Source organism: Apus apus, chromosome 11 (assembly GCF_020740795.1).
Source record: "Apus apus isolate bApuApu2 chromosome 11, bApuApu2.pri.cur, whole genome shotgun sequence".
NCBI classification, from domain to species: domain Eukaryota; kingdom Metazoa; phylum Chordata; class Aves; order Apodiformes; family Apodidae; genus Apus; species Apus apus.
The window spans coordinates 17,337,937-17,359,949 of NC_067292.1; the positions used below are offsets into that span (position 1 = coordinate 17,337,937).

Consider the following 22,013-nt stretch of genomic DNA (forward strand, 5'->3'; position numbering starts at 1 on the left):
TGTTGAAAGGCATTTCAGAATCTCTAGGGAAGAGAAAGGAGCAAGCATGATACTTTGTAAAAAAAATTTCCAGAAAAGAGGCACCCACTGGAGGCTATTGCAGTACCTCTATATGTAAAGAAATGAAATACTAGCTTTCAGCCTTGAATTTAAGGACACCCTTGAGTGTCACACATGCTATCCACCACACATCTAGACTGCACGTTTTTCAGATGCCATGTAACTTCAGTCAGTAAGACTTGTTTTCAACTGAAGTGTAGGAGATTCATTGCCTTCTCCTTTAAAACAATTCCATAACAAATGCTATTATTGAGAATTATGGTTTAACTCTAAAAAGATTTCTTGCAACTTCCATTAAGGTCAGCTACTGAATTTCTTTTCTCACCTCATCCTGCATCATTTTTTCCTGTCCACAGTTAAGACTTAGACAAATTCAGATTGCTGAATCCAGTAATTTTGAAGTGCATAGGAGCTCTGCTAATGCTACCCATTTTTTTTATCCAATTACTAATTATGAAGACTATTTTCTCAGAAATCCTAAGTCACTGAAATTCTTTTGACTTCAAGACACGTATGCTTTATGGCTTTATTTTCTAAAGGCAGAACAATGCAGAGCAGCCCACAACTACTTCTACAGCACTGTAGCAGACCACATCCTACCAGCAAAACTGCATCCAGCTTAAAAGTGCTGACCTCAGTGGAAGGCTGGCCAGAAGCATTCAAGGCAGTGAGTCAGATGACTGCTTTGATAATGCTCTCTCTTGTCTCAGATCTGGTGATACTTCTTTCCTGGAAAGAAAACCTGCTGCTTTCTTTGAAGAAATAATTGACTTTGCAGTTCTCTTTAATATTTTTTATCAATTATCTGGATGAGGGGATCGAGTGTATCCTCAGTCTACAGATGACACCAGCTTGGGTGGGAATGTTGATCTGCTTGAAGGTAAGAAGGCCCTGCAGAGGGACCTGGACAGGCTGAGGCCAATTGGGGGAGGCTTGTACCAGAAATGGTGTGGCCAGCAGAGCTAGGGAGTGATTGACCCCTTGTACTCAGCACTGGTGAGGCCACACCTTGAGCACTGTGTTTTGGGTCTCTCACTACAAGAGGGACATTGGGAGGCTGGAGCATGTCCAGAGAAGGGCAAGGGAGTTGGGAAAAGGTCTGGAGCACAAGTCCTGTGAGGAACATCTGAGGGAACTGTGTTCATTTAGCCTGCAGAAGAGGAGGCTGAGGGGGGAGACTTTCTCACTCTCTACAACCACCTGAAAGCAGGTTGTAGAGAGGTGGGTGTTGGTCTCTTCTCCCAAGTGACAAGCCATAGAACAAGCAGGAATGGCCTCAAGTTGTGCCAGGGGAGGTTTAGGTTGGATATTGGGAATTTTTTTTTTCCACTGAAAGGGTTGTCAGGCACTGGCTGACACTGTCAGGCACTGGCTGACACTGTCAGGCACTGGCTGACACTGTCAGGCACTGGCTGACACTGTCAGGCACTGGCTGACACTGTCAGGCACTGGCTGACACTGTCAGGCACTGGCTGACACTGTCAGGCACTGGCTGACACTGTCAGGCACTGGCTGACACTGTCAGGCACTGGCTGACACTGTCAGGCACTGGCTGACACTGTCAGGCACTGGCTGACACTGTCAGGCACTGGCTGACACTGTCAGGCACTGGCTGACACTGTCAGGCACTGGCTGACACTGTCAGGCACTGGCTGACACTGTCAGGCACTGGCTGAGTGACCATCCCTGAAGATACTTAAAAGACTGGTAAGTTTGGTGCTGAGGGACATGGTTTAGTGCTGGACTTGTTAGTGTGCTGGGTTAACTGTTGGACTTGATGATCTTAAAGGTCTTTTCCAACAATTCTTTGACTATAAATACAAAGTGGAACCCACTGATGAGCACCTACAAACTTGAGCAAAAAAACTACTCCACAGTTCCCCTCTGCAAGTGTACTCCCTACTGTATGGGCCACAATAGGTTTCAAAGCTACAGACAGCAGACTGTATTAAGGGAATTATCTTCCTCCCAGTCACCCCATTTGGGGCCCATGTGTGAAGCTCCCATCCCTTGTATAATATGTGCTTTTCTCCATGTCAGGGTCAGTGCAAGCCATGTCCCCTCCAGCCCCTACTCATCCTAGACTTTTTTTTTTGGCAGGGTTTCACCCTGTTTCAAAATATTTAATATTCTGAAAACATTTGGATGCTACTTTCAAAAAACAATGTTGCAAGATAGCAAAAGAGGCAGCCACAAGGCTTTACAGAGCATTACAGAGCTTTTAAACTCAATCTTTTCCAAGAGAAAACAACCAAGTTTAACTCCAGTGGACAGAGCCTGTGAAAATATTGCTCTCACAGGAGGTAATGAACTTGCCTTCATGACAAGAAGCCTATGTTGTGCCTCAGTGGAGTTTACCTGCCTCTCCCTCCCAGCTATTAAAAATAAAGCATTTTCAAACACACTGTGAGCTTTTGTTTTCTTCTCGTCATGGCTTGCAAATGTAGGATTATGAGGAACAGCAATTACTGGCAACACACTCATCCTCTAAATCCTTCCTCAGATGGGAGTGCAGACTTAGAGGTTTTCTTCCATAAACATGCATCAGAAATATACATGCATTGCAAGATCCAAACACTTTAATGGAACAGCACTTCTACAGAACTGCAAAGGATTGAGAACAATGACAAGTTGTGGCTTTTTCTGCCTTGTGGCAGCCACAGAGATTTTTCTCAAATGTCAAAACACGTACACCGACTTGCCTTTTTACCACAAGTGCAGATTTTGTTACCACAGTGAAAGAAATAATTGTATCTCTAAACAAGAAAGTGTAACACTGTGACAGCTTAGCACGCAAAATGCTAAAAGTAAGAACATTGCCCAATAATCAAAGGCAAACTAATTTCTGCAGGCATTTTTTTATTTCAAATTCTTCAAACCAAAACATAGATCAGATCTGCAACCTGTATGTCCAGAACTCTGCCAGATCCTGAAAAAATTACTCTCGTGGGACCACTAAGATTTTATAGCTTATTATGTACTCTGGCATAGAACAGTGTAACTGCTATTCCAGAAATCCACATAATTTGTCAGTTCAAAATGCTGAATGATAAATTACCAAGTTTTTTCACAAAATAACATTGTTCTGATGAAAAAAAAAAAAAACAAAAACAAACCCAAACTGCTACAGTGTAAATTTTGGTCCACATATTTGCCATTTTTCAATCAATATGAAGTCCATAGTGATTTTTAGGAAGATTAAGCAGAAAATGTACCTACATGCTCTTCACGTGGATCACCTGCTAACAGAAATTATACTTATCTATACATTACCAAATCTCCATTCCATGTATTTGTACAAAAAAAATAAAAAGCTATTCCTGGTAGATACAATGGTTTCCTACAAGTTTGCTATATAGAAGTACCCTCTAGGTTTCATGCAAAATTTACTTCGACCATAAGACTCATTTGCCTTTGAAACTGTTTAAGTAAAAGACACATAGGCATATGATTGTTCAGAAAACACTTCTTGAAAATTGAAGGCATCTTGCAAGGACAACAAAATTAAAAGTGTGGCACATTATGCACTCCTATTTAAACAACATTTAAAATACAAAACCCACACAGCTTTTTTCCATGCTGACTGAGCAGATTTGAAAAGTGGAAGTTGACAGCAGATTTATCACTTTTCTTGCTTATCTAGAGGCTCCATGGAGCAGGTTACCTTCTTAGGAAAATGCAGCAGAGTCAAAATCCACATTCCACTGTGCTGGATGCAACAGCCAAAGCTTGGCACCAGGTCCTTCTGGCATCAGAGCAGCAACTAAGAAACGTCCTGTGTTTCCTTAGCTCATATGTTACAGGCTTCTCACCCACCAGGCATCTGGAAATTACCCCTCTCACAGATATAAGGTCTGTGAGAGCGCTTTCAGCTCAGCTACCACCCACCCAGGAACCCAGAAGCCGCGTTTAAAACCCGGCATTTCCTCCCTCTTGTGGCAGGCTGTTCGTGCAGTCCCTCGTGCATCCGCTCACTGACCTATCACAGGTTTAACACAGCTCTGTTTATGTTGTTTTAGAAATAGGTGCCACAGAAAAAACTACATTAGTAGGGATTTCTGGTGGAATGCTATCTAGGCCAGCCACCTGATCCCAGCTAAGGTAACCTCAAAGTTAGATCAGGATGGTATCATCAAGAAAAAATATACAACCTTTCCAGGCCCTTGTTCCAGTGCTTGCTGGTGACTCCCCCCCACCCCCCGACTCCCCCAAAATAATATATATTTAAATTGAATCTCCCTTATTGCAATCTGTGATAGTTGCTTCTCATCCTCTTGCTGACCTGCTCTTAAGAGTCTCTTAGATTTGAACTTACAGTAAAAACAGGTAGAGGTATGACCTATTTTTGCCACATCAGCTATACCTCAGCCAATATGTATCTACCCCTTTTTAATACACCTGCTGGATTTTAATCAGGACTTACAGTGCCATTGAGGGATATTTGTAAAGGTCAAAATGCTCACAAGTTATAGGTAAGTTTAAGATACGTATCTCTGCACCTACCGGGACTTTTTGCTCCCTTTGTGGGAGCTGACAATTTGAAATAAATTAAATACATCCAACAATATAATCCTGCAGCTGCACAAGAAGGTTTGTTTACTGTTGTTGTTTTGTTTTTTTTTTTGTTTTGTTTTTTTTTTTGTTTTTTTTTTTTTTTTTAACTTGATACTTTGTACAGAAAACCAAGAGAACATTATGCTTTTGTTTTACTTCATTGCAGACAAATAACCAGATCTCACAAACAAAACTCCCACATGGCTGTTGTGTAAGTCATGTCTTAACTGGAACATATGTCTGTCATCAATCCTCAAGTTCCAAATAACTGGGGAACTTAAACAGAAACCCCCACATCACTTAGAATTCTGCTACAGATTGCTAATTCAGTGAACTTCACATATAAATATTTACCATCAGCTCAAGTGGACTAAAGAACTTTAAATACGAATTCAGTATGAAAGACAAATATTTTCTTTAGAAAATGTCCTCTACCTAACCTGAAGCTTGATTCAGGCCGGGTCCATTGTTATGCCTGTTACAGGAAACTATCTCCCAAATTTAAAGCAGTAAATAACAGGCTTAATTTTCCCACTTGTAGTCTAGTTCTAGCTTGTGTTTCCTTGCTCATTTTTCACTTTTGAAATTCTCATCCTCTTCTTCCAAAGCAAGTAATATCACTTTACCATACTCACTTAGATTATTTTTCCTATTTTCTCTCCTTGCAAAGTCAAGTTTCATCTCTGATCTGATTTCTGCCTAAAACTGTTTTTCCACATGCTTCCAGGAAAACTAAGCTCACCAACTCCTTTTTCAACAACAATTTATGCTGAGCCACTAAGCTCTTGCTTTGACTTTTAAAAGCTCACCTCTTTGCAGATGCAACATGCAGCTGATGTTTAAAGCAGCTAAAAGCCAATTCTTCCTTTGGCTTACAGTCAGGTTTCTTCTATCTTTTTATTCCAATAGCCCTGGGTGAGCCTTAGCAGCTGTTTGTGTATAATAATTCCTCTAATATGGCATTTGTGATGTACATCCTTCCTGCAGAGTCCATCTGCCAACACTGTTCTCCCAAAAACTACCCTGAGAGCTATCTTTATTGGCCAGAATGTTGTTACACAGCTGTCTTTCCCTGATAATAGCTATCCCTCTATGTTGATACTATGTTGTATTCATCTTGAACATATTTTGGATCAAGCCGAGAAACTATATTTAGATAACTGCAGTACTTACTCTCAAACCAGCTGCTGTCAGGACACAGAAGGATAACATTATGTGTTGGATCTACTTTTCTCATGAAGGAAGCTTGTTCCAGCCACAGAGCAGCCTCACTAATTTCAATACTCAGATGTCCGAAGTCCAAGTGTTTTTACTACCAGCACAGATTAAACTGTAACTTACTACAGCTGGGAAAATAGGGCTTCGCAAATGCAGATACCTACTGTACCAGCCATTTTTAACTGCAGTTTGGTTTCTTCATGAAATCCTTGTTCTCTACTAGCTTGTGGCATCACCTACTGTACATAATAGCTCTCCAGCATCTGGCATGAGTAGTTTTATGTGGGAATATGCTTTAAAACCACATATGGTGAAAGGGCTTAGGGACAAGCCACATTAATGTGGCATTATGGATGCTGCTTATCAAGTACCTGAACTTTATATCTCATTTGTACTTAATGACTGCCATCTCCCAGTCTGTCAAGTTCAATGCCTGTGCTCAGGAATCACCAGTGTCTTAATTAGAAATTGTTACATGTTTGGAAGAGGAAATACCATGTATCAGGACTTCTGTTTGCATGAAAATAGCAATACAGACATTCTTAACTACTGCAAATTAAATTCCATCTGTTTATTTTACTGATCTCTGTATTGGCTTCAGGTTCTAAAATGGAGCGAGTTTGCACTTGGAGGGAGGGTGATGATGGGAAGTTCATTGGTTGCTTCAGTCTGTTTAAGTCAGCATGGTTGCAACATATTTCTCAGACAAGACCTTACAATAAGTACTAATCTAAGCTTGAGAAATCACAGATGCAAGCCAAGTCAGCAAAACACTTCACTCCCTTTGTTACTCTGTCTTGTGGGTAGCTGAAGCTGCAGTAGTTTCACAGCCCTAGTTTGATCAGCATCTGTGAAAACAGTTCAGAAGATGCTGTACACTCTTAGGATATGTACACAGAGAACCACTTCAGCTGACCCCGATTATGAAGCACAAAAGCAGCAGGAAGGAGTACGAATTATAGATGCTGGTTTTACTTTCCCATGTTCTGAACAGAGAAAAGGCTGCGTGAAGCATATCAAGATGTCACAAAAGCTTTGCGCACGCACGGCAAGAAGCTGCAGTTGAGTGCTTCCTACAGTTGAAAGCACACAGTGCTTCCTTGCTAGAAGAACACAAATTACTTGTACACTGACACCCATCAGGGACTCTTTTCCACAATTTTTATACAAATACCAAAACTGCTGTGGGTTATTCTGGCTCAATGCTCTGCTTTCACAGAATTAATATCTGGGTTGTGTTGAAAAGAAAGACGGAGAAAGCAGCTGCAGAAAAAAAGTTGCAGTAATCTTATCTATTCATTTAAATTATGCTTATTTTAAAATACTAATAATATTTACACGTGATAATGCCCAAATAGTGAAGCAAGCCAAACAAAGCGTCTGCTCTTCCTGCTTTCTTCTTGTTCAACTGTACGTTTTTTCTACAAAGGTGTTAGGTATCCATTTTAGTTCTTTTGATTCAAGAAAGGTCAAAGTTCTTGCCACAAGGTGGCAGGAGCTTCCAAATTCAAGTCATACCTGTGATCTAATGACAGACTGCTAGTTGCTATAATTAAGGCAGCCAAGGTTTTATAAAAATCTTTCCAGTTTCAATCCTGTAATTAATATTCCAAACAAAACAATCTCTTTTCCACTTACACACACGCACAGAGTAAAGACTAGAACCAAAAATTTGGAGGAAAATTAAGTGAATCCACTTTCCCCACACTTCCTGGTAGGAAACATACCCTGTCCCACTGCTCCTTCTCACCATCTCACCCACAACAAACCTCTTCAAGCCAGCTCTAGCTTGACAAGCTCAGACATCAGCCCTCTGCCCTGCCTCCTTCTCCCAGGAGATCTTGCAGACTGTCTCCCAGTCCATAGCCACACATGTGCAGTGATAAGGCAAGAACTACCCTCAAATATCTTAGGGTCTCTGAAGCCAAGGATTAACTGGAAAGAGGGCAGACTTCTCAGAGCCATTAAAGGGGTCTTGTGTCTTTCTTCACAAGACTCAGGGCTAATGAGAGCAAAATATCAACAATATAAACAAAACGTAATAAGTAACTTCCTTTTATTTTAGGAGATTATTCCTTACCAATATTCTGGATTTCATGACTGGTTTTCTGCCCTTAGAGATGGCAAAAGGAGATGTGTTTCACTTCCTCCTCTCCTGCACAGTGCCCATTTCAAGCCTCTGCAATTATTACTATGCTTTTTGGATGCCCCAATCAAAACCAAGACCTTTCAATTCTACAGTAGTAATACACCTACCAAGAAGGCACAAGTTGCAGGACAAAGAAGACCATCAAGCTAAAAATGAGTAGGGCCACAGAAGGTCCAATACTGACTGTTAGACCTTACTATCTCACATTACTACAAATAAAACAGACATGCATTATATGCTCAGTTTCTACTGTATTTACATTGAAACACATTCATGTTCTTATACCAAGTTTCTAAATGCTCATTTGCATGTTTTTAGCTTCATTAGCAATTCCTAAAAACTTATGAAATTACTCTTATGTGCTGTGTATCTGTAACCAACTGTACTGGGCACACCAGTAGAAATTATTTTCCTACTGCTGAAGATTATGGACTTAAATGCAGCATGGAAATAAACTGAACACTTGTGCCTATTGTCCAGGCTACACTGAACAAGCAGGAAACTAAGTAAAATTGCTCATTCAAAGCCTGTCAAAGGCTTTCAGAGAAATTAACTCAAATCTAAAAAAAAACCAACACAAAACAAATCCACAATTTACTACTAAGACTGCTAAAACTTTAAGTTAGTTGCCTCAGCTAAGAATGCAGCATGTGCTCTTAAACATCCAGAGCTGTGAGATAAGAGAACCTATATACATGTACATACTCTTTTCTTTTTACAGAACTGTAATTAAGATAGTTCAAAGTACCTTTGTGTTGGGACGTCTTTGTTAGACCAGAAAATTTTCCAGCTCAGCATCTGTTGTTTCTGAGGAACTTTATTATCTACACAACATATTGTGATGCTTCAGAACAGGTTTCCTTAATTGAGAAATATAGCAGGAATCAGAATAAGGCTGTGGATGGAAAATTGCCATGGTTCTATTGGAAAGAGAGCTCCTGGCAGCTGTGAGAGAAAGTCACCATGGAAACTTTCTGCCAAGGTGATACTAAAGCACAGCATGTACACATACATCTCTCCTTTGGCAGCAGTGTTTTGTGATACACTCTGGAGTTAGAGTAAGAGGGCTGTTTGCACAGCAAGAGACCAGGATTTACTCTGGAAAACTGTCACAGAATTTTGTTATGCTCCAAAGCTGGCCAGGTAACACTGTGCCTTGTAACAAAAAGTGAAGTATTAGGAGATGAACCAGATAAGTGATCTTACCCAACCAACTAGGTTGGGTGATACACACCCAAAAAAACCCCCCAAACAAACACACAACCAGATTTCTGAACCAGCTTTAAACTAGTTTTTTGACATAAGAAGCTAACAAAGTGTTTTCATGCTGTCATACAATGACCTGCTTTGCAAATCAGGATGGACCAAGCTCATGAACTCCAGTGAAGTTGTAATATCTCACCTTTCCTCATCCAAACACCAGCAAGTCTCATATTTAACATGACAGGGAGCACCTTTCCAGGGTGATGTTGTTCTAGCTTTCACAAGTATGTCTCCACAAATTCTGCAGTGGGGAGTTTTATTACCCTTTGCATAGAGTCATGTATGTGTTTACAAATACATCACACATATAAGAACCTAAATCAAGGCATCTTTTTCTTCTGTTAGAGGCCAAAAGGTGAGACATCACTACCATCACTTTGACCTCACTCAGTTTACCAAAAAGCTGTGCACAAAAACCCAGGAGCACACAGAAGCAGATTTGTCTTGAACCTGGTGATATAAGCCAGGACATTCTCTGCAGAATAAGCTACAAGTATCAACAGGCATCCTGTTTTGATGTTTATATAATTTTGGCATCTTCCTGTCTGAATTTTATATATACACCTGCCAACACTGTATGCACAAGAGTCTTCTCTTCCCATAGCTTTATTTCAACATCATTTCTATTAAAGCCAAAATAGTAATTTGTTACTTGGCTGGTCATCAATAAATAACAAGCTTTGTTTAAAAACTGCCAAGGAAAGTCTGCAAACAAAGTGTGAATACCATGCTTCTGGCTGTTCAAATGGAGTTTTATTTTTATTAGAAATCCTAGGTAAGACAAAAGTAATTAGGAGGATATTTATAATCAGCAATAGCTGCCATGCCATGCACCTACCTGTACACTGAGCAAGACATGAAAAAGTCATGTGAAGGATTTATCCCCACAATAAGGAGCATCTAAAATGCTGTGTGTTTAACTAGGCCTGCGTCATCATGCCCGTGATAGACCCAGTTCAGGAGAAACAAATTCATGAATTCTTAATTTCTGTAACTGTTTAAAAAGAAGCTGCCAAAGTGCATAAAGCAAAGTCAGTAGCATCAGACACTTCCTTTACATAAAGGAAGACCAATATTTCTATACTGCTGCCTTTATTCATATTACACAGGGAAAAGTCACTGTCTGAATTTTGACTTCTTAGTTTTCAAGTTGCCATTACTTCAAGGGTGGAATTGATGGGACTTAGACCAAGTATCTAAAGCTGGAAAACTTCAATTGAAGTGCCCATTTCATTTCTTAACAGTCTAATTCATCAGCACAGAAAAAGATCTTGTGGATATTTTGGGCATATTTCCCAGAAATTGGGAAGTATTGTTACTGATTCTTTACAAAAAGAAAAAAGTTTCTCTGAAAGGTTTATGACAAATCCAAGATTGATGAACAGTTCAACCTCAGCCTTCCTAGCCAGTTATTTCTGTCAGTAGGGCCAAGTTGTTCCTACTTTGAAGAGACTCTCATTGGAACTCACAAAAAAATGTACTCAAGAGTGCATGTCATGTACAAAAAATTAGATCTTGGATTATTAGGTCATACACTGTGGAAGTTGAAAGATTTCAAACACAGGTTAAGTGAAAACAGATTTTGACAAATTACCCTTTACATTTCCTAGAGTTCCTGCAATGTGGAGAGAAGGATGCAAGTTGTTATTCACTGATGGTTTTGAATTACATGATTGTTTGTATATAACAAACATGGAGGAGTGTTTTTTAGTTAAGCTCCATGAAGTTTACAAGATAAATAATCACAAAAGACTGATTCAGGGTAGGCATATTACAGCCTTCCCTGGCCCAAGCATATACTTGAATCTTGAATATAGTGAAACTAAAACCTATGCTATAAATTAGTGCAAGTTTAAGGTAACTTACTTTCTATTCCTAATGAGGAAGTTAAATGAGAATAAGCTGAACACAGCATGAAGTTAAACTGTAAAAAAGCATTTTGAACACTGAACATTCAAGTCACAGATGACAGGGAGAAAAAGACATGGTTTTTTAAAAAAATAGTTATAGCCCACTGTACAGAAAATAGATTTTAAATATTTTTTTTTTAATAGCAGATATATTTTATCAGAGCACATGAAGTGCATAAGAGATATTGAGAGCCTTATGCCTTTTACCAGAATGTATACTTGTTTCCTTCTTCAGCAGATGTTATGTTGTGGCATAGAGAAATTCTTCATCTTGTCATACAATATGGAACACCTCAGGAGATAAGAATGAGGAAAAGAGATTGTTATCAGTTGTTTTAGTAAATATATGGCAGACTGTTCAGAGGAAGATTGGACATGTTTCTGTTCCCTTGATCTGCATCAGGTTGAATGTGATCTGTTTATTACCAACATCATTTGCTACCTTGGAGACTGACTTGAAGTCATTATAAAACATTTCTTCAAGGATGAGAAAGGCAAATCTGAAGCTTTCTACAGAGACCCTCTGAAAGGTAAGTTTGAACATGAGTCACATGTCTATGGTTTAGGTGCTGCCGAATTACATATACCCCGAAGTAGTAATTATTTAGAAGGTGTTTGTTTCTGTGGGTTTTGTATTCTGTTGCATAAGCTTCTGAGTAACTAACTTACATTTTTTTTCCTCATATATCCAGAAATGTTCTGTAATACTGGACTTGCCTCTTTACCACTACAAATATCTATTTTTACAGCCTGCATTATTCAGGAATTTCTTCCGAAGTACACTGCCTGTGCTCAGTGGCTGCACAGAAGCAAGTTGGGCAGCCAGCACCCAGATTGTGTATTCAATCCCACTGTCCGAATCTCCTATAAAGCCTCCTATGAGATTTATAGAAATAACTTCCTATATTAATGGCATTCCCTCAGGGAATGCAAACTGAGTCTCTAGCATAATTTACATCCTAAGACACCTGAAAAGTAAGTAAGCTACCTACAAGCCATTTCTAGTGAATAAACTGAAGATGTTGCAGCACATACAGTAGAAAACAATTTAGCAATAGCTTCACCCAGGTGCTCAGCAAAACAGTTTCTCTGTAAAACAGACTGCTCCATAAAACTGTGTGAAGATACACTGATGGCATATTTCAGCTCCACTTCCCAACCCATTAAAATGGATGAAAGCTGGAATTTGCAAGAGCTGACACACTCCATGAAAGGATCATACCCCTGAGAGCAGTACAGATACAGCACTGACGGATTTGGAACCAGAAGGACTTTTCTTAGTTCAAAGTACCTCCTACTAAATCAGCCATTTCCTTGATTAACAGTAAAAATAAGTTAGAATTTTATCTAAACTTATTTAACTTGTGAAAACAGGGTAATGGTCTAATTATTTGAGGGAAAAATATTAACTTTGAATCAGCTCCATTCAAATTGTACAGTGAAATATAATGAAGTTCTACCAGATCATAACATTGCCAGAGTTTAGCTTATCATATTTTAGGTTGTGTTTGCTAGGAAGTAGTGCAATAGAAGACAACTTAGAGAGCGACAGTAGTACAAAACACAAGAATCAGTCTCAGTTCACAAGTGCACTTTTGACAAGTATAACAGAGCAGGAAACGAAGGCAGCATTACCACCTCTCTCAACAAGAGCTGAGGAACAGGTCACAGGGAAAGGTGGTACATAGTACAGCTCTGGAGCTCTCAGCACAAGAAAGACATGGAGCTGTTGCAGAGGGTCCAGAGAAGGGCCACAAAGGGCTGGAGCAGCTCTGCTGTGAAGACAGGCTGAGAGAGTTGGGGCTGTTCAGCCTGGAGAAAAGACAGCTCCAGGGAGGCCTTAGAGCACCTTCCAGTGCCTGAAGGGGCTACAGGAAAGCTGAGGAGGGACTTTCCACCAGAGAGGGCAGTGATAGGACAAGGCTTTAACTGAAAGAGAAGAAATTTAGGTTAGACATCAGGAAGAAGTTCTTCACCATGAGGGTAGTAAGAGTAAGGTGCTGGAATAGGTTGCCCAGAGAGACTGTGGAAGCCCCCTCCTTTGAGGTGTTCAAGGACAGGTTGGATGAGGCTTGTGCAGCCTGGGCTTGTGGGAGGTGTCCCTGCTCATAGCAGAGAGGTTGTGACCTTATGATCTTTAAGGTCCCTTCCTATCTTAACCATTCTATGACTCTATAAACATAACATCTTACTCTTATCTCAGGAAGAAACTAACCTGACTAAATCAATGTATGCAACTGTGGTATCACAGAAAAATGTACAGTTCTCATAAACATAAATGTCTTCACATGAAAAAGTAGATGTACTTTAGGAGGTTAACTGTGCAGTATAGTGGCTGTGGTAGCATCTCAAAGAAAACTCAAGTAGGTTCTTACAAGTATTCCTTTAATCACCTTTTCTAAGGCAATAAATTATGCAATAATTAGCTGCTATGTATTGCCTGCTGCAGGAACACCACCAGACCTACATGAAGCAGCCTAAGTTGAAGAACACCAGGCCTTAATTTTGCCTCCTTTCTGATGAATGCTTATGCTGCCACAGATATACTGTGAATTACAACTTGAGAACCAGGAGTATAATTTCTGGGTAGATAGTGCAGAATACAAGCAGAAACCAGTCACAGCCTTGTGTGCTCAATAGCTACCATGAGAAAAAGCAGCCAAGACTTGTTGACAACTTTGTTTATGTAAAATACAGCAAATAAAGTGCTAAGCAGCACTCTTTTTGATAGAATAATCTTGTTACTTCACAAGTTTGAAAAGTTGCTTTAGGTCTCAAAATCTCAACAAATCCCTAAACAGTTGGGTTGGTTTAAATTCCCCTCCTGTCTTTTCTTACCTATACATGAATGGCACACTATCCCTTCATTTCCTATATTTGAAGAAAATGCTATCAACAGACAAGAATCGCTACTATCTCAAAGCAGTAAGTTAGAGTTTTAAGACACCCATTTTTTCAAAGCTATCTTTTGCATTGTTTGCAGATTTGACCTGTAGTTAAATGGAAAAACAGCTCTGCAGTTTCTTTAACTTTGGGTTTCCTGATTAGATATAGCTGAAAGGCCAATAATAAATACCTTTGACTTAATTTGTTCAAAGTTAATGCTACAGTACTTCTTCCTCTCTCCCCTTAAGTATTTTCTTGCCCATGGTTCTTTTTCCATTTGGCACAGTTAGGCCTAAGTAAAGATGATCCTTTCTGGTGAAAGAAAAATTAAAGACATTCCTCTGTACACACACATCTTCCACAATTTGTCTCCTTCTAGCACTCTGTGTAGAAATTGCTAATTTAGCCTTTCTGCGGGGCAAACAGCACCTTCAGTGTCCCTATTTCAAGTATTTTTTGTTTCAACCACTTCTCTTGGCACTATAAAAGGAGTCTTTCTTCATTAGGTTGCAGACAGAGAATTCCTCTGTGCGCTTTTAAAGTGTACTTGGACCACATTGAGTGTCAATCATTTAAACAAGATCTTCTTAAGAACACTTCACATTAGAGCCTAATAGGAAACATGTATGTGCATGTCAGTTTTTAAACTAGCTTCCTTCATACGTACTTAATTTCTTTATTAGTGGCAAGTAGTTTTGTTTGTGTTTAATTCATAAACTCCATCAGAGATTAATTCAACAGCTTTGTTCTTCTTTGCTCCAAGGTGTTTGACAAATTAACCTTGCTCCACTTTTGAAAGGTTAATTTAGCTTACACAGAACATCTAGCTTGTTCTGAATTACAAGAGTTGGCTAAACCCTAATTGCCTTAATATATCAAAAGTAAGCATAACAAACAGCAGAGTTTTCCAATGCGAGGTGATAAATTACTTGATTCACATCTTTCAATTCACAGTGTGCCTCTTGACCACACTAATATTGTAAAATAATATATGTCATACTGGTATGAAAGAGTGCAGTCTGGAACTGCAATCACTCAGTTCCTACTTGATTCCTACAATTTCAAGAAAGCAGGACATTTGAGCTATAGCCCTCCTCCTACACACAAGGGTTCAGTTGGTTTGGGTTTTAAACATACAAGTAGCAAACTTTGCAAGCAGCTATTTCTTCAGATGTCACTATTCAGCTGGACTACATGTGAGTAAGTGTTTCAAAAGAATCAAATGGCAAACTCAGAGTCCTTGTTGAACAAGATTTTCTAGTGAAACAGTTTTCTGCATTACCAGTGCTTTGTAATTCAGCACTCCAGAAACTAATATCCCTTCTGCTTAGTGCTATAGAAACTCCTCAAAGAAGAAAACTTCCGAGATAAAATACAGTCAAGAAACAAAGCAAATGCCAGAAAGCTTAGGGAAGGGACTTCCCATGAACATCATTCCACATGTTGGCTGAAAAAGACACGGCTGTTGTTCTCCATCACAGCCTGCTTCTAAAAAATTGGCAATATTGGGTGAGATTTTTAAGTGTCTGGACTGATTTCTGGGTCTATAGCTTTGCTGGTCCTCATTGGAGCCTTCGTTTAACTCCATCCCCTGTGCCCCCGAATCCTGTCAACACTGATAGCAGGCAGAACAGACACCATGCTAATTCACATAGTTCGAGCCACAGAACACAAATGACTGTAGTAAAGAAATATTACAGGGAAAAAACTAAATTCAAGCCAAGAGATGTCATAGAGAAGCCAATATTTTATCTGCTGTTAGTACATCCTCTGCATCTTGAAACAAGATGTGAATCTGGATAAGGCCCATATTTGCAGATCAAGAGAGACAGCTAGATGCAGACCTAGGACAATTTCTAGAGACGATGATAGCACAGGCCACATAAAAAGTGCCAGTGTTATGCAAGTATACATCTGACTTTTCTAGTTGCATTGCTGTGGCAAAGAAAGCAAAATAATATTTAATTGAATCTGAGCACATGAAGTGTATTACTGGAGCCCAGGTATTTGGAACTGTATCTCAACTTCTCCCTTTAAAGACCATATTATAACAGTACTCTGTATCTATGGCTTTAGGAAACAAAAGGTTGTGTTTAGGTTGTGACTTGTAAACTTTTAAGTCACAGCATTATATTCAAACCACAGCAGCTTTTTCAACTTAAATGCACACTTGAAACTTTACAAAAATTCTTCTTGCATCCTGACTCCACATTCCATTATAAAGAGTCTAGCTTTTAATTCAGATTCCTGCCCCACAAATTTTTAGATACACTGGCCATCTACATGTTGGACATCCTCAACTTAATCTGTTTTTCCGTTTGTTATATTTGTGTATTAGATCATTAAAGATATTTTAAACTTTTTTGCAATCTTCAATGTATTAGGCTGAAATTCTGCATGATGAACTAAGACTGTGCTTGCTGAAGAGATACATGACTGTTTCCCCATTTAATGCCACACTAGGTACACGAGTTTATCAACCTTGAAATTGAGATGGTGTGATGCTGCAAGATTCCCCTCTGCAGTTTTGGATATCACTTCATGAGGCCAGCCATGAAAGACCACATGCTTGGAAATCCTATACACTCCTCTATCACAAATTATATTTCAGTTGTGTTAATTCCTTTCTGCATCCTGCAGAGTACAGCAAGTCTAGAATTAGTCTCCAAGGAAAAGTTAAAAATAACCAAAATAATAGTGTTGAAAAGTGTTTTATAAGAGCCCTAGCCCTAGGAACTCTGAACATACATTTGCAGTAAATAAGATGATTTAACAATGGAAATTAACATAAACCAAGGTCTATTTTGATCAGGAAATGACCCTGTGGTGTTTTATTGGTTTCTAGAGCACACCAGGGCTCCTCAATATATACTCAGTTTTGTCCTGTATATCTTTAAAGAACAAATAACAAGACTTTTAAACAATACAATCTGAAACGCTTTTTCAAGTTTAAAAATGTCTCTGGGGATGTGAATTTCACAACAATTTTGCAAGCTCCCTTGAAAGGACAGTAGGAATTGTGGAACCTTGGAGCCAGAAGCTCCAATTAACAGACTACTTGAGTGATTTAAAGCTAACAAATTAGTACCAGGCTTTGCTGTAGTTTAGCTACAATAGAAAGATGAAGCTTGCTTAACTGGTGGGAGAGCAACGTCTCTTGTTTTGTTCACTATTTCTTTCCTACTAATTCCTGAAATCTCATTTGCCTTACTACTTTTTTAAAAATTCTCCCTCTTCCAGCCACCACTTGAGAGCCAAGTTGCTCACCAGGACAGTGGCAGATTGTGCTAAGCCACATGTCCTTCCTGGGCCCTGGCAGTGTACCTGCAGTATCTAAAAGCAAAATTTAGGCCACCATGGGTCACTACCAATTTTGTCCAAGGCCTCACTACAATAAAACCACAATATATAGCCAAGTCTGAAACTCTGTAGCTTCCCCAAGTCTGTAGTAATCAAAACATGCAACAATTGTCTCTCAAACTTTAGGGTCAAGGATACAAAATTTAGATATGAGCATAACAGGAGAAAAGAATTTATCAATAAATCACATCATCAGATTACCTTTATATTAGAAAAGTCCTGGCCCCCACACAAAGGCTGACTGAACAAGCTCAAACAGTACACAAGATATTTGCATCAGTCCTCTGCAGCTGGTCACAGTCTAACATTAGTTTTAGCTACAACAATACAGATATTCCCCAACTTGACAACAGGCACAAATTTCATTTCCAAAACATTTTTCTTGAGTCTCTAATTATGTGTATTATTGGTCTAGTATTGCCCATGTTTTCCATCTGCAAAATCCCATATAGCTGGACCTCAAAAACAGCTTTGGGATAACACATAGCAACTACAGACCCAGTTTTCAATACTCAGCCCTATGTTAAATGTGCAGTTTATTTCACAACACAAGGAAAGCAGAACCCAGGTATATATTCAAAAGAACATTTCAATGCTTGTAGCCCCTTAATTGAAGCAGAAGGACAATATAAAATGTTATCTCAGTAACAAGCCTAAGCTACTTAACATTGCCAGAGGGTAAAAACATAGCACCATTATTGCTAGTGAAAGGTAAGGAGGGGACCTGTTGATTCATGATTTCTTTAGTACCCATCATACCACAGTAGGCAAGCTGGACCCCACAAGACCACTATGCCTATTTCCTTTACCTCTACTTATAACAATACCAGTATACATTTAAGGACAGCATCTGGTTTCCAGTGTGGTCAATTTGAGAACAATTGGGGGCTGAGGCTGTTCATTCACATTGGAACATTTTGTCACCTCATGCATCAGATAACATTCTAGGAGGTGAACTAATGAAGCACTTGAAGTATGTCAGGTACAGGATGAACCAACAGGTTATTGCTTTTCAAATACAAAAATTACTTGGCAGACCTATTTGACAGAAATCCCTTCCTTTTTTTCCCACTTGCACTGTAGGAAAATGTTTTTTTCTTACTTGCTCATGTCTGATACAACATCTTCCTAGAGAGGTTAATAGATTTAACTGGCTTGTTAATGTAGCTGAGACAAGTGAAGGTGGTACTTTTGGCTCACATCTAAACACATTTTTCCATTTCAACAATCATCTGTTTTTATTGCAAGAGATCATTGCTACAGACTCTATGCAAACAAAGATTGTGCCTGTCCAACAGAGAGACAACTTCTCTTGATCATGCTGTTGATTTTTCCGCAGGGTTAAACAAGTAGAAGAACAAGCAGTTGCCATGTAAAGTACCTTTTAGCATTCCCCCACATTACTACTCTCCTAGCAAATGGAATATACTTCAAACATTTCAGTGTGATTCACTCAAACGTAAGACCAGATCAAATGGATATTAAAGACAAATTATAATGCTAGTGTGCCCTCACATTCTGTGGGTTTTAATACTGTTACTTAGGAACAGCAGGATAACATGAAGGTCCTGATCCAACTCCAGTTGTCTAGATAAAGTAAGCCCTAGCCAGATATTTAATAAAGAACTATATCTGAACATAAATTGTAGCAGCTTTTTAGACCTGACAGTGGCTTTTGAAGTATTTTGACACTTGAAAAAAAAAAGGGGGGGGAGGGTATTCAAAATTGTAAACATCTTAGGAAACTTCAAGAGCACAATAGGGCAGTTGCTGCAGTGAAACAGAAGATGCTGGCAGACAGATTTCCTGCAGTTTCACACCATATTTCCAACCCCTTCGAACAAGCCAGGTTTCAAACATAAGACTTGTTTAGCAGAAGACATTTTAGCAGTGTCTTCCAGTGTTCTCATGTATAGGACTGCAAGCATCTGTTTCAATCCCAGATGTTAAACACCAAGATCTAATTACCTTATGTTCTTTTTGCTGTGAAGTGATGTCACTCTGGTCTTCCCTGGAGCATGTTGTCATCTTCTCCAGAAGATGACCTTCATAGTTAGTCTGCAATACGGAAAGCCTTCTGTTAGGCAGGATACATTAATTAACACAATACCTAACTCATTGATGCAGGCAAACAGAAAAAGCCATCAATAGAGTAGACCCTAGCTGAGTGAAACTTAAGTATGTGGAGAGCTGCTGTCAAGGGAAAGGCTTCAAATGCTGTGAGGACAAGCTTTTTGGACTGTTCCTATCTTCTAAGGCATTAGAGAGTTTAAGACATGATTCCTTAGGAAAACTTGCTTCGTTAGTTCTGGGTTTCACCATTTCCTTATTTTCCTTACTTTTCCAACAAGGTCAGGTATGTGCCATAGAGGGGCAGACTTCCTAAAACATTCTGCAATTTCCATCTCACTCAAAGCACACAGCCACAGAGAATACCAATAGAGGAACAAAAGACCCATTAAGTGCCCTCCCAGCTTAATGGGAATTTAAAATAAATAAATAAATTCCTCTTCTGAGCCCAGCTCTACCCAGACACTGAAAATACTGCCTGGGAGACATGCTTAATTTGGCAACCCACGTCAACTGTGCAGAAAAAGCAGAAAACATATAGAGCACCTGTTGCAATTGCTGTATTTAGAAGGGTGAGGGCTGAAAAAAGTTTACCACCCCTCTCCTAAAAGATCATTGTAGCTTAGCTGTTTCAATATTAGATGCATGTAAACCAGAGTCTGTAACTTCTGTTTCAACATTTTAACATACTAGGGGCAAGTGCTTTAAAATGAGATAGAAAATCCTGCAGTTTTTCTCTAGCAAACAAAACAGCTGCCTTAAAACCAGAGATAAAATTAGTTTGTGTTCACTAGAAAATTATCCCTGTTCTAGGAAAGCAATTATACACTGTCAACTTGAAACCAGGAAAGGGAATTATTAACAGAAACATTGACCTAGACTAGTAAAGCTGTATACCTCAAACTGAAATGAAGCCTAAGTTTTCATTTTTCTTCATTGGTTTTCTGCTATATGTACAAAAATTCTCCTTAGGGGAAAGGATAGTATCCACGTATTTGAAAATTTTTATGTTTACTAAAATAAAATATATATATATATATAAATGAAAAACACTGAAGTTGAAAGGCATACATTTTGCTGGAAATGAGCTAGGGAAAAAGAATTTTTTGCTACTCAAAAAAGAATTATTTAATTAAAAAATTCTCACCTTCCAATACCATGAGTATCTTCGAAAACTCAAAGTCAAGTAGAATTAGCCCTACAAAAAACATTAGGAAAGGCTCTCAGGGGCCCCATGTCAGTAACCTCCGAGCCTCACTAAGTATTCCTTGAGTGTGCTAGGAGTAGGAAGTGAGAGAAAAAAAACACCTCAGCCTTCTTACACTTGAAGATCAAGGTCCCACTCCCACAGGCCTCAGCATCTTACAGAAAGAAAGTTGAACTGACATATAGCTTAGTTTTATTTACTGTAACCTATAGTAAATAAAAGTCATTCTTCTTCCTCTTCAAAGACTTTGAGGAAAATAAAATACATAATAAAAAAAACACAAAAACAAACAAACAAACAAACCCCAAACAAAACAGAAGAACAAAAAAAGCCCAACAAAATAATCTAAAACAGTGGGTTTCTTGTAACACACACCCTTGACAATGCCAGGTTAAGAAGTTTTTGTTCAAGAGAGAAAACACCTCTTCAATAAAGGCTAAGTTACTTTTTGGTGTACATCCTGCAAGTCCTTGGGATGTTAACATCACAGCAATATTTATAGAGTAGTGGACTTTGCCTACATCAACAAGGCTCCCCATTTCAAGGGCAGCAGACAGTCTGGGTTCACAGCCTCCCCAGTCTTTTCCCTCTATTCTCTCCTCACCCAGGTTCCCCACAGCCTGAAACCCACCCTTCAACCTACCATTTTTCCTCAACAAAAAGAAAGAAACCCACAGAAACAGCCTGGTAAATTCCACACAAACACAGCTCAAGCAGCCTGTACCACCTACCTTTAGTCTAGGCTGCCTCTCCCTGCTCTGGCAGCAGCCAGCCCCTCATGCTGCTTCACCACCTTCCCCGGCTCTCCCAAAGCCCCACCTCAGCCCTTTTTTCCTCTTCCCCAGCCACAGCTGTGGAGCTACCACAGCTGCAGCCAACAGATTACTTCATGTTAACCTCAATTTTGGGTAGTAACTTCAAATAACACTGTTTTCAGGAAAAATTTACCTCAGGTGAAGCTTTGGGGCTTACAGCTGATGATCTGCAGCAACCTAAGGGAGAGCAGGTGCTGCAGGCGCCCACCTCGAACCCAGCCCACTCACAGGCTGGGATCCCACAGGCCCAGTGGGCCTCCCTCAGGTAAACATCTAGCTAGGGATATTTCTAACCAAAGAGAAATGCACATTTTAAAATAAATAATCTTCTATGCACTGTTTTTCTTGATTTCTCCTGTAAGATGGAAGCTAATGGAAAAATATTTCTCCTCAGGTCACTGTTTGTTATTCCTCTCAGTGTCATATTTCCTTGCAGCCAGACTGCTTTCCCAAGCAATTATTTTCAATAGCCTTAGTGTTCCTCAGCCTCCAAATGTTAGGAAATACTACTTACACTCTTC

At 39.3% G+C, this 22,013-nt stretch overlaps 1 protein-coding gene across 10 annotated transcripts in view; it reads right to left on the reverse strand.

Moving 5' to 3' along the window:
- Positions 1-22,013, reverse strand: part of LOC127389018 (dipeptidase 2-like) — a 40,686-nt gene that overhangs the window by 12,380 nt on the left and 6,293 nt on the right. For 4 of the 10 annotated variants that reach the window (XM_051629094.1, XM_051629093.1, XM_051629085.1 and 1 more), the window contains exon 1: positions 5,424-5,608. Coding sequence is in view for 2 of the 10 variants with exons in the window: in XM_051629085.1 (XP_051485045.1) it covers positions 5,424-5,442 (19 nt within the window). In the remaining 8 variants the exon portion in view is untranslated. Of the gene's footprint in view, positions 1-3,724; positions 4,007-5,423; positions 5,609-5,787; positions 5,877-19,368; positions 19,459-22,013 lie in introns of those variants that run through there. The other 6 variants (XM_051629090.1, XM_051629089.1, XM_051629084.1 and 3 more) reach the window with 5 other exon arrangements.